A 13,618-nucleotide genomic window follows, 5' to 3' on the forward strand; every position below is an offset into this window, starting at 1 on the left:
TCAGGTTGGACGGGGAGCGTTGCTGCACAGCTATTTTCAGGTCTCTCCAGAGATGTTCGATTGGGTTCAAGTCTGAGCTCTGGCTGGGCCACTCAAGGACATGCAGAGACTTATTCCGAAGCCACTCCTGCAGTGTCTTGACTGTGTGCTTAGGGTCGTTGTCCTGTTGGGAAGTGAACCTTCACCCCAGTCTGAGGTCATAGAAACAGCATGCACCTGATCTCAATTTCGAGTCTCATAGCAAAAGGTCTGAATAGTTATGTAAATAAGGTATTTCTGTTTTTTTGTTTTTAATACATTTGCAAAGATCTCTAAAAAACTGTTTTTGCTTTGTCATTATGAGGTATTGTGTATAGATTAATGAGGAAAAGTTTTTATTTAATCAATTTTAGAATAAGGCTGTAACGTAACAAAATGTGGAAAAGGGGAAGGGGTCTGAATGTATATGGTGGGTCAGTGCCATGTGGGCATAGTGGATAGATGACTGATGTAGCATGGTCATCAGATACGCTACAACATCAAACAGTTTTTATAAGTGGTAGAATAAATCCATGTAAAATGTCCATTGAAAGTTCTCACTGAAGGGTTCAACAATATGTACTGTGACGACCCTCCCACTCTGTCTGCCGTATTCTCTCTCTTTGTTCTTGTTCCTTATTAGGATGCCGGTGGGCGGAGTTGGGAGGGTCGTCAGCTACATGGGAAACACCTGGGCCCGGGTGTGTCCCAGGATAAAGGCACCTCTTCCACATTCATTGGGGAGACTCTCTCCATGCAGACACCTTGTTGTTTTTGGTTGTTTGCTTTGGCACCTTTCAACACTCTGCATTATTACATTCAGGTATGCAAAACACTCACTTACACTACTGATTACACACACCATTGTTAATTGTTCATTTTGTTTAGTTACTTTATTTAATAAATATATATTTTGGTACTCCTTGTCTCCACGTTGTCTCCCTTTTGTTGCGAACTCAGAGCCGGTTCGTAACAGTACTACTACAACCTCCATTTCATACGATTGATCCGATATGATGGCGCCAGTGCCACAGTCTTGAATATGCCCTGTCAGCCTGTCTCACTGCCCAACTATTTCAGTCATTGTGCAGGGAGGGTTGGCACAGAATGTGGAGCTGGGTCACCATCCTACACCACTACATGCCCTCTGACCCCCACCAACTGACCTAGTAAAGACTGGGGGCTGATGGTGGAAGTTTGCTGTAAGCTCAAATGTGATACGGGCTGTGGGTACCTGGGGAGAGCTGGCGGCTGGGTTGCCAGCAGATTCCGACCCCACTGTCAGCTTGTTTACACTGAGCTGCATTGTGGTGTGAACACCATCATGTCCAACTCAATAACGTGACTTGGCAGAAAGCACCCCATATCCCTCAGGCTACGTGTTTGATACAGCCTCGTGCATCTGAAAACAGGAACATTGTCTGGTATGTCTGGGAACCTGGCTGGGTAGTCAGCAGATTCTTACCCCACCATCAGCTTGCTTACACACCAGTGACCTCTAACCTAGTCTATGCTGCAGACATCCCTTCAAGCTCTCTCTCACTCTGAGACAATTGCCAACAAACTGATTACACTTTATTTTTCTATTTTGTGTTGTGCTCATACAAAGGTGTTAGTTGTCTTCATGCGTGAGAGCTTTGCTGGGGGGCCAGTGGCCTGGAACTTGATCCCAGATATTTCCATGAAGCCCTAACTCACCCCTCTTAGTAAACAACATACAGCATATTAGGTACATGTCACAAGGTGGAAAAATTACCAGGTTCTTAGGATCTGGGTTGAGCAGTTGTGTGACGTAGAGACAAAGGATCAGTTTCAAAACATTTATTTTAAGGCATGGTTCTTTCCATAACTTAACAATCCTCTGCTGCTCCATTACATTGTAGCAATAAATGGCTTTAAAAACTATGCAGGATTATAACACAAAAACATAACAAAGGAAAATACACAAGCCCAGGAGGCAGGTTGTCCATGGTCTTTTAACTTCCATTGTCCTACAAACCTAAACCATCTCACACATAGCCCAGCAAACAGTAACCTGCCAGACCGCTGGACTGCATCACTTCCCATGGACAGCCACCTAAAACACAGAAAGAAAACAGGGTTTAAATACATGCTACCTGTAAAATCAATCAGTCCATTATCCAATCAAATTGCTCATTTAGTCAATGAGGCAACTTGTCAAACCTGTGAGGCTATGACACAAGGTAACAGTGCTCAAGGTTTGTAAAGTATTTGGATTGATAATATCTTACTGTGCAGTTTGCATTGGGGAGTTTGTGAGCCCTTGCTTAAACCTATTTGCTGAAATATAGACCATAGGTCATGTTCTGATCTCTTATGTCCATAGAGGGAGCAGGTGTACATGTATATCATACTATCTGAGAAATGAATTGCAGTCAAAGGAGGCCTCACACAAAAACCCACCCTCACACAAACGTCCAAATATCTCAGTCACACGGCAGTTTTCCATCAGGTCAGTGGGCTCTACTAACCTCATAAGGATGTACTGACCGATATATTTATAGTGATGCAGGAATGATCTATTTCACCAGCCTGAGCCAGAGTACATAGTAGACTGAGGGAGGAGGGGAACGAGACATCTGGTGGCTGTGTGAGGCAGCCATGTCTGGAATCAGTTTCAGTTTTATAAGAGAAGAGAAGTGGGGGCAGGGCAGGCTTGTGAGCGAGAGGGTAGGGTGGCTGTTTACCAGAGTGTGTGCGTAAAGGTCATAGGATGTGTCAAGGAAACTGGTTCCAGAAAGAGAGAGAGAAGACATGCAGGTGGCATCAGAAATTCAGTCTCTCCTTCCCTGTAGTAACGTGTCACAGTGTGCCCAAACTACAGTACATGCCTGGGATTCCTGTCGTAGTGCCTTGTGGAGCTTGAACAAAGGCAGAGCTATGGTGTAGTGGTGTGTTCCTGTGCTATTGGGTGGCAGTTGAGTTTGTTAGTAGCTAGGTTTCCATTCAATTGGTGACAGATTTTCAAGAGAATATTCAAAAATCTGCATAAATCAAATTTGCGCATTTTCCCATCAAAGATTTGTTTCCATCAAATTGACTTGTAGTCATAGTGTACATAAAAATACCTTTTGCGGTTAAATTCCCATATACTGAATAAAAAATACAAGTTAAATGGATGTCCATCGCATTTTCAACTAATTATCTTTTTTAGCAAAATGTTTTGCATTATACAGTGCCTTCAGAAAGTATTCACACCCCTTGACTTTTACCAGATTTGTTGTGTTACAGCCTGAATTTAAAATATATTAAATTTAGATTTTGTGTGACTGGGCTACACACAATATCCCATAATGTCAAAATGGATTTGTTTTTTGAAATTTTTACAAATTCGTTAAAAATGAAAAGCTGAAATGTCTTGAGTCAATAAGTATTTAACCACTTTGTTATGGTAAGCCTAAATACGTTTGAGTAAACCTTTGCTTAACAAGTCACAAAATACATTGCATGGACTCACTCTGTGTGCAATAACAGTGTTTAAAATGATTTTTGAATGACTACCTCATCTCTGTACCCCACACATACAATTACTGTATCTGTAAGGACCCTAAGTTGAGCAGTGCATTTCAAACACAGATTCAACCACAAATACTCACTCTAACTTAAAAGATAAGGCCAAATATACACTGGAGTTGCTTACTAAGACAACATTTAATGTTCCTGAGTGGCCTAGTTACAGTTTTGACTTAAATCAGCTTGAAAAGCTATGGCAAGACTAGAAAATGGCTGTCTAGCAATGATCAACAACCAACTTGACAGACCTTCAAGAATTTCAAAAAGAATAATGTGCAAATATTGTACAATCCAAGTGTGCAACGCTCTTAGAGACTTACCCAGAAATACTTACAGCTGTAATCATTGCCAAAGGTGATTCTAACATGTATTGACTCAGGGGTGTGAATACTTATGTACATTTGATATTTCTGTATTTAATATTCAATACATTTGCTCAAATTAAATTTGATCAAATGTTTTCACTTTGTCATGGGTGAGATAAAAAGAAAAATCCATTCTCAAAATGTGGAATAAGTCAATGGGTATGAATACTTTCTGAAGGCACTGTATAAGGTTAATTTGAGTAACATCAACCCCAGACAGTGAAGGGCTATCCCAGGCCAGCACGATGCTTGACCTTTATTCGGGACTCAAATAGAAGTGCAAATGGATGTTACATAAGGCTTTGCCATTTACTCATCATACTGTGTGAAATGTTCTATCTGTGTATGGACTGTTTCTAAATGTAAAATCCAAGGTTATCAGCTGGTGAGAAAAAACATTTTCTACTCAGTGTGCGTGTGCATGCATGTGTGGGAGAGAGGAAGAACGAGTAGATAAAATATTTTAAGTTAAACTAAAGTCAGCATCAAGAGTTAAGTGATGGAGCAGAAAAGGAGGCTGGAGCGCAGTGTATGTGGAGGAAGCAGGGATGGGCAAAAATTCCAAAATACAGATACAAAATACCATAAAGATCAATGTATCAAAATAAATGCCATTAAAGCCACTTCACAAAACTAAACAATACATTCATTGCACTATAACGGTGGCAAACGGTGCCCACAAACTGTTAGGGCCTACATAAAGCTGTCCCAACAGCAGAGCTTTCTTTTCATTTCTTACCACCGCTACACCTGGCTATCAGCAGAGCCTTGTCTGGCAGCGAAACAGTTCATTCAGCCTCATTTACTGCCTTTTTATAAAACATAGCTGATATGGCTGACTTGCTTAGTGTGAGTGGGTGAGAGCCTACTCCAACTACGGCAGGATGTCCAGACTGCTGTCGAGTACGTGCGCACCTTCTGGACAGTAGCAGCATCCAGAAGATTGAATGAGCCAGCGCTCTGTATGCTATTCAGAAGAGGACTGCGCGAGGAGGTCCAGACGGAACTGGCATGTCGAGACGACAACCTGTCCTTGGAAGCATTCATCACGATGGCCATCCGTCTGGAAAACCTACTTTGGGAGTGTCGGTACCCTCATCGCTTCTCTCCATCCCTCAGTGACCATTCTGTATCAGAGCCTGAACCCATGGAGGTAGGGTCAAACGCCTCCCCGCGGTTGAGCGACGCAGACGGAAACAGCTGGGACTCTGTCCCTATTGTGGTCAAGAGGGAAACCAGCTTCGGCAGTGTCCGGTACGTTCCAACTCGGGATCCACGAGAGCAGAGGGACGGTCATGTGATCTTCCACCTCCTGGGGTAGGTGTGCGTATTCCATCTTCATCACTTTCCATCAAACCCTTTAGTGTCGATTTCTACAGCGCTAGTGGATTCCAGGGCGCAAGGGAATTTTATTGACCAGACCCTTGCCTCCTCTCTCAACATCACCTCCTACCTGCTCTCCTCTCCGTTTCCAGTGCAAGCCCTTGATATTCAGCCACTATTACCATTACACACGCCACTCACCATCACCGTGGAGTCATCCATCAGGAAAACCTTCCCTTCTTCATCATTAGTGCACCAGCTCACAAGATCATCCTCAGCCTCCCATGACTCCAACGCCATAACCACAGCATCTCCTGGTGAGGATGAGAATAACGGACTGGGCACCTGAATGCCGGAGAACATGTTTTCCTGTCCCCTGTGGTTCCATGTCGGTTGAGAGTCCTGTGGTTGCTCTTCAGCCCAACATCCCGGAGGTATACCAGGTCCTGCAGGAGTTTTTTTCCAAAACCCGCGCCACTTGTCTTCCTCCTCATCACCCCTGGAACTGTGACATTGATCTGTTTGCAGGCTCTGCGCCCCCACGCAAACACATCTACCCTCTGTCAGTGGCTGAAACCAATGCAATGAAGGAGTACATCCATGAGGCTCTCCAAAAAGGTTTCAGCCACACGTCCACCGCCCCTGCGTCTGCAGACTTCTTTGTGGCGAAGAAGGATGGAGGATTACTGCCGTGTATTGATTAGAGGACTCAATGAGATCACCACCAAATACCGTTACCCTCTCCCATTGGTGCCGGCAGCTATCGAACAGCTCCGCGGGGCCCGGTTCTTTACCAAATTGGACCTGTGGAGTGCACACAATCTCATCCGCATCCGGGAGGGGGATGAATGGAAGACAGCTTTTAGCACAATGTCTGGTCACTACTAGTATTTGGTGATGCCTTTTAGTCAATGCTCTATCAGTGTTCCAGACATTTGTCAATGAGGTATTCTAGGACATGCTCGGACACCAGGTGGTCATGTATATCGATGACATCTTGGTCTACTCGGCTACCTTGGAGGATCATATCGCCTATGTCCGAGTAGTCCTGCAATGCCTTCTGGCCAACCAACTATATGTCAAGGCAGAGAAGTGCCAATTTCATCACGAAGCCGTCTCCTTTTTAGACAACCAGATCCGCCCGCAAGGAGTGATGATGGACGTTAAGAAGGTAGATGCGGTCAGGTCATGGCCAGTCCCAACCACCTTAAAGAGGTTACAACGGTTTTTGGGGTTTGCCAACTTCTACTGCCATTTCATCAGGAATTTTAGCTCCATCGCCTCTCCTCTCACCTCTCTCCTCAACGGTGGTCCCCGTAGGTTTTTGTATAGTCCAGATGCTGATGAAGTCTTCCACCTACTGAAGGGACGTTTCACCTCCTCCACATTACTCAAACACCCAGATCCTACGATACCCTTTGTGGTGGAGGTGGACGCTTCAGAGGTGGGCGTGGGGGCTGTCCTGTCTCAACGACAAGGTAATCCACAAATTGTATCCTTGTGCGTATTACTCTAAGAAACTTTCTCCTGTAGAGAGGAATTATGACGTAGGCGATTGAGAGCTTCTGGCGGCGAAGTTGGCATTAGAGCAGTGCAGACACTGGCTGGAAGGCGCCAAGGACCCATTCGTCATCCTCATTGACCATCGGAACCTGGAGTACATACGGACAGCTAAGCGGCTGAATCAGCGCTAAGCAAGGTGTGCCCTTTTCTTTACAAGATTTGACTTCACGCTGACCTATCGTCCAAGTTCAAAAAACACCAAAGCCGATTCCCTGTCCAGTCTCTACAATTTGGGAGAGGGTCCTACCCTGAGTGCACCCATAATTCCTCCCTCTTGAATTGTAGCCCCTGTGGTCTGGGACGTAGATGTGGACGTTCGGCAGGCCCTGCAGAGGGAACCTGCACCCACTACCTGTCCTCCTGAGTGCATTTACGTTCCCACGAGGATAAGGAATCAGCTGCTGGCCTGGGCACACACAGCTGTCATCGCTGGACATCTAGGTATCACTCACACTACTCAATCTATCGCCGAAATGTATTGGTGTCCCACCTTGGCGCAGGACGTTATTCGCTACGTCAACTCCTGTTCCATATGTGCGAAAACTACATTTCCCCGGCAAGCTCCAGCAGGGAAGCTCCTTCCCCTTCCCGTGCCTCAGCGTCCCTGGTCTCATCTATTCATTGATTTTGTCACTGATCTCCCCTCCTCTGACAGTTTCATCACCGTGGATAGATTCTCCAAATCCTGTCATTTTGTCCCTCTCTGGTCTCCCTACTGCCATCCAGGTCGCTGATGCACTGTTCCAGCAGGTTTTCCGGCATTATGGCCTTCCGGAGGACATCGTCTCCCGCTCCCCCATTGACTACCGTATCTCATCACGTCCATTGATCCTGTCAATCATCATTACGCAGACCTGGCACCATTGTTACGGACACCTGCGCCTCATTGAGGCACTGCTGGACTCCATCACTTCACTGATTACCTCCCCTATATCAGTCACTCCCTTAGCTCCATTGCCAAGGCAGTATTAGTTATGTGTTTCGTTCCATGTTTCTTGTACTATTAAACTCACCACCTGCACCTGCTTTCTGACTTCCAGCGTCTCTGTTACAACTTACACTTAGTATTACATTCTTAGCTTCAGTATACATATCTCCCTGGCATATAACATAATTTATGCAGCAGCATAGAAGACATTTTTGGACTCGTCATTGTGCTGTGCCCACTTGAACAGGAAGATGGCATGACAGTCTTTGTCGGCAAATTTTGTCATCAAAGACTGGCATTCTCTGGATTTATGGTGCTTTCAAGACAACTGGGAACTCTGAAAAAGTTTAAATCATGACGTAAGTGATCTTCAGGTCGGAGCTCTAGAAAGAGACCCGAGTTCCCGACTTGGAATTCCGAGTTGGATGACCGTTCAAAATGTATTTTCCCAGTCGGAGCTTGTTTTTTTCAGAGTTCCCAGTTGTCTTGAACTCACTGAAGTCTGAGATTTCCAAGTTTCAAGTTGTTTTGAACGGGGCAGAAGTCATGCTGGATAGACAGCATGGCCAAAGTATTCAACCTTTTCTGGCCCATGGTGTTGAATGTTTATCATTTTAAGCTTGGAATAGAGACCCTTTATCCCAGACTTGGACCACACGCCTACTCCACTGATGGGCAGGCTAGTGATTGCTTTGCAACGCTTGCAGTTTGCCACTGATTCCTTCCAAACCATTCATTGTTGAATTTGCGATTTCCAACTTGTTGTGTAATGTTTTGTCCAATGGCCTATGAGCACCGATATAATTACTCTTCGTAAGACAAGGATTGAAAAGGATTTGCCAGTAGATTGTCGATGTGATTCATGATGATGACTGCTTGTCTAGCTTGCTAGCTAAGATTTTGAAAGTATGATGTTGACATGATCAGTCCAAGCAAAGCTACGGTAGATATAATGTGATTTTACGTTGTTTTATCTGTGGCCAATGACCTTGAGCATTCTTGGATGGGTACTTCTAATGTAACTCTATGGCAGCACCCAAGGGGCTTGAATTTTCTAGCTCTCCCCGTATATTTTGCAGTGACAGTGTCCCCATGAGTGACAGAACACTGAGCCGATCACGGCGCAACTAGAGAACATTACCAACCCCTACGCTCTGTATTTTCGACTGGCTGGCCCACCACAGAAAGCACTGATCTAGGCTGAAGCACTTGCATTTTGAAGCTGCCTTAATCAAAAAGGAAAAAAAAGAGAGCATGTTTTTTTAATTATTATTTTCTTTTTTTTACATTGTTTGCAAACTGATATGTGACACGTATTAATGCCAAAATAACATGCAAAACAGGCAAAAAACCTGCCCTGAATGAACCTGCCTTGAATAACGGGTTGCCACTGGTCGGAACTAGAATACTCAGACATTTCCGACTAGCCAGTGAACGTGACATAGGACTGAGAGTAGTGAGAGTTCTGCACTCACTGACTGAAGAAAAAAAAAGGAAGAACAATTTTGGAATCCAGACAAGCCCCTCCGCCTGATTGGCTAGACTCTCACCTATTATACAATACGTGACCAATAACATGAGTGTGCCTAAGATGTAAGCAGGGACGCAGGAGGTAATATGTAAATAAATGTTCTGTGTTAAAGAGGTGACAGATGATGTGTCAATGTTATTTCATCATGTGAATAAATTAAGCACACAGCTCTTTAGGAACAAAACTAATGCAGTTCTTATAAAAAAAAGGAATCACATATTCTATTGTTTCTCTAAATAAATCAAAATTCTATAGCCTATGTGAAATCAAGTGTAGGCCTATTTCAATAGCTCAGTACACAGCTGTTAGATCTGTGTTTGAAAAAAGAAAATTAGGCCTACAATGGTTTGAATAATTTTCATACCATATTGTTTCTTGTATACTAAATTTAGATATTGTAGGCCTATTATTTTTGTATGTGTTACTTACAAAGGCATACATTAGTGAGACATATATTTAAAGAAATTCACTAAATAGGTGAAATAATTTGGATAAAAACATGCTCTCATATAGGCTAAATTCAACCTAGTAACCTGTGAAGAGCATGTTTGAAATGGCCCAAATGCATAATGAACAACTTCACAAGTTTAGAAATAACTTCTGTTCAGATTTTTTGAAGATGCAGATACAGTAAACAACAGCCCAAGACGCACGACCTGAACTTGTTGTCCTACCATAAACACTTGACTTGAGATAAACATAGCATGTGTGACTCACTACGCAATTTGACGGTATGCCTGAGCTGCAGCGCGTAAGACGAGCCTATAAATTGAAGAGTGCTTTTGTAAAAGTGCAGTACCCTGAAACAGCAAGGAGCAAAACACAACAGGATAAAAAAATTGAGGATTAATTTTTATTTTTGAGGTCATATATTGGATTACATTTTTTCTACAAAATTCCAAGAGGTAAATATACAGATTAATTGCTTGATATATGACAGAATAAGAGCATTTAGTAATTTAACCTACACTTGACTATATAGCCTGCACTTATAGATGTATTTTTGTGACAATTTGTTTTACAAGTCACTAGGTCATTTTGTTGAGTTAAAATTGGTTTAAATTTAAATAGAAGTAGCAACAGTAGGTCTACTTGATGGTAAAATAAGGAGAAATGGTACCTATGGTAGGACTAGCAGCAACTGTAATGAGTGGTAGCATTTTAAGTTGTAAAAGATAAGTTACCATATTTCATGCCAGCTAAAGTCATACTTTACCATCATTATAGTCATGATCATAATCATTGATGAAAGTGTATTGATGTTCACAGGTAGTGGCATGCTGCTTTGCTGTCTCCAGGCAGATTTTATGGACCAAGGCATTTCATCAGTAAAACACCTCCAAACAAGAAGTTTACCTGTGAAAGAGACTTGAAGATTCTCCTCATCAATATCGCTCACTGACAGGTACTACATCCCACTGAGAGTTGCACTGTATGGGAAAACCTTAGCAAATAAATCAAAGCATGTCCCACTTAGCATTGGATGACAGTGATTGACAGCACCATTCTCTGTATAGCTACAATGAAAGTTCACTATGTCAGTTTGGATGAACATACTATGCTAGCAGCAGTAATCTTAACCAGACAAGTCATGTGCAAATTCATATATAATGGAATGGAATGTTGATATGCAAGTGGTCACCTGTCCTTCATGAAAATACCTCTGTGTGATGTGATATAGTATCCAATCATTATCTCTGTGTCCTGTCCCCTCTGGTAACCACAGAGTTGCTCAGCTGGCTGATCCTTGTTGTTCTACTGTTGAATTGATTGTCTTGAACTCAAGCAACACATCTCCGGCACAGCTATGGTTGGAATAAAACCCACAGACCTGGCGCCAACGACGGCTGTCAAGTTTGTTGGTGCAGGCACAGCAGCCTGCATCGCTGACCTTGTGACCTTCCCCTTGGATACTGCCAAAGTCAGACTACAGGTGAGGGGCGTGGATGGATGAGAGGCAGGCTAGGTGGCCTTGATTAAAACTGAACATTAAATCTGCACAAATCAGTTAAAATGTAGACTGAATGTGAGAAAGCGCAAGTCATGGTGAACATCCCCCAGTCAGGTGTAAGCAATCCTATCTACTTTGTATTCCAGATTCAAGGGGAGGCTCAGTTGGGGCATGGGGCCCAGGCTGTGAGGTATCGGGGCGTGTTTGGTACCATCACCACCATGGTGCGTACGGAGGGGGCCAGGAGCCTCTACAGCGGGCTGGTGGCAGGGCTCCAGAGGCAGATGAGCTTCGCCTCCGTCCGTATCGGCCTCTATGACTCCATGAAGCAGTTCTACACTCATGGCTCTGACAGTAAGTTTTAAAACCCCTATATAACCTTATAACCTCACTTGTGCTGACCTCTATCTTATACACTTAATTTATTGGGGACCCATAACTAACTGTGCACACCTCTCTTCAGGTGCTAGCATCGTTACTCGGCTCATGGCAGGCTGCACCACAGGAGCAATGGCTGTGATGTTTGCTCAGCCCACAGACGTGGTCAAGGTACGTTTCCAGGCTCAAGTACGTCTGGCTGACGGGGTGAAGAGATACAACGGTACTATGGACGCTTATCGGTCCATCGCCCGAGATGAAGGGGTGCGGGGCCTTTGGAAAGGTTGGTAGCAATCTCACAGTCAGGAAGGAAAAATGCCTGACCTGAAAATATTAGAGCAACTAAGAACAAAACACTTACTTAAATCTATGTTCCTCTGTTCTAGGCTGCATGCCGAATATAACGCGCAATGCCATTGTGAATTGTTGCGAGCTGGTCACCTACGACATCATCAAGGAACTCATATTGAAGTACGACCTAATGACAGGTAAGGTTACTCTCTAGTTTTGACCTAGAACAGTGTTACATAACATATTAATGTAGCTATGTAATGTTAATGTATTGAATGTTTGATATTTCTCCCCCAGATAACCTTCCATGCCACTTCACGGCTGCGCTCGGTGCAGGGTTCTGTACCACCATTGTCGCATCACCAGTAGATGTGGTTAAGACCAGATTCATGAATTCAACGTCAGGCCAGTACAGCAGTGCAATGAACTGTGCCTACACTATGGTGACTAAGGAGGGGCCAACAGCCTTTTACAAGGGGTAAGAGTTTGATCATTAAGGCTTGCTAGAAAACACTTTGAATGATATTATCCTAGATTAGCATGGAAAACTGCTGCACCCGCTGTAACATCTGCTAAACTGTGTACGTGACTAATAAACTTTGATTTGAAAACACCTGTCTGCTACACAGCTATAATAGCATCTCCTTTCCACTCTCTCACAGGTTTGTGCCCTCCTTCCTGCGACTGGGGTCCTGGAACATTGTGATGTTTGTGTCTTATGAGCAGATCAAGAGGGCTATGATGAGGACAAAGGCCTCCTGGGAGTCACCATTCTGATTTTGTGTTATTTTTCTAATGTTTCTCTGGACTGAGCCTTGCAGGCCTGAAGGCTTCACCACAGCACAGTGGAAATCACGCCCGTTCGCCCCCATTGTTCCATGAAATGGATTTCTGGAGTGGGCTTCTAACAGTGGTGACATATATTCATTTTTAAAGCCAGAGAGTCAGATATGTAGGATTCACAGGAGGTTGGTGGCACCTTAATTGGGGAGGACAGGCTCCTGGTAATGGCTGGAGCGGAATGGTATCAAATACATCCAACACATGGTTTCCATGTGTTTGATGCCATTCCATTTGCTCCATTCCAGACATTATTATGCTCCGTCCTCCCATCAGCAGCCTCCTGTGGTAGGATTATCCACCACTATACATGTTAAGGTGTAAGGCCCAAATGGGGCCCATGTGAAATGGTCTGGTAGCAAATGGCCTGTGAAACAATGGCCACTTTTAGATAGTAGAGCGGAGCCATAGACCGTTCCTCTTATTCTCCCTCATTCTTTTCCTTTGACTGTGTAAAGAAATGTTTACAGTTTTGCGCTTATGATGAAGTTGTTTATATTTCTATGTATTATTTGTTTACATGTGGCATTTTCTTGGTTTATCGCTGGTCGATAACTCATAATCAGGTCATGAATTATGTATATTCCAATGCAAATGCAATACATTCAGTTGACCTAAAACATAAATAAAGCTGCACTTTTTTCCCCGATTGGGTTGCCTTTTTAGACCTAAAACGACATTCTAAATGGTAGAGAAGTATAGAACTAACCTCACTTACAGCTCTTTATCTAATGGGATCAATCTTCTCTCTGTAAAATTCAATTTTGACCACTGGAAGAAAAAAAATGGGCGTGTAAGTGGGGCAGAGACTTTACTCGATACACACCTGCTTTCTTTTACAAAATTGAGCATCTTTATACTATCTTTATCCTTAGTCTAGAGTGCCATACACATAC

General features: G+C 43.6%; 1 protein-coding gene across 1 annotated transcript; it reads left to right on the top strand.

The window, feature by feature from the left end:
• The first annotated feature begins 10,066 nt into the window (after positions 1-10,066).
• LOC106603347 (mitochondrial uncoupling protein 2) lies at positions 10,067-13,371 on the top strand. Its single transcript, XM_014196908.2, has 8 exons — positions 10,067-10,167; positions 10,532-10,667; positions 10,989-11,195; positions 11,360-11,567; positions 11,677-11,874; positions 11,978-12,079; positions 12,180-12,360; positions 12,545-13,371. Exons 3-8 carry the CDS (start codon positions 11,070-11,072, stop codon positions 12,657-12,659), a joined length of 930 nt encoding a protein of 309 aa, XP_014052383.1. The 5' UTR covers positions 10,067-10,167; positions 10,532-10,667; positions 10,989-11,069; the 3' UTR covers positions 12,660-13,371.
• The last annotated feature ends 247 nt before the right edge of the window (positions 13,372-13,618 follow it).

The sequence above is a fragment of the Salmo salar genome, chromosome ssa04 (assembly GCF_905237065.1).
Source record: "Salmo salar chromosome ssa04, Ssal_v3.1, whole genome shotgun sequence".
Lineage (NCBI taxonomy): Eukaryota > Metazoa > Chordata > Actinopteri > Salmoniformes > Salmonidae > Salmo > Salmo salar.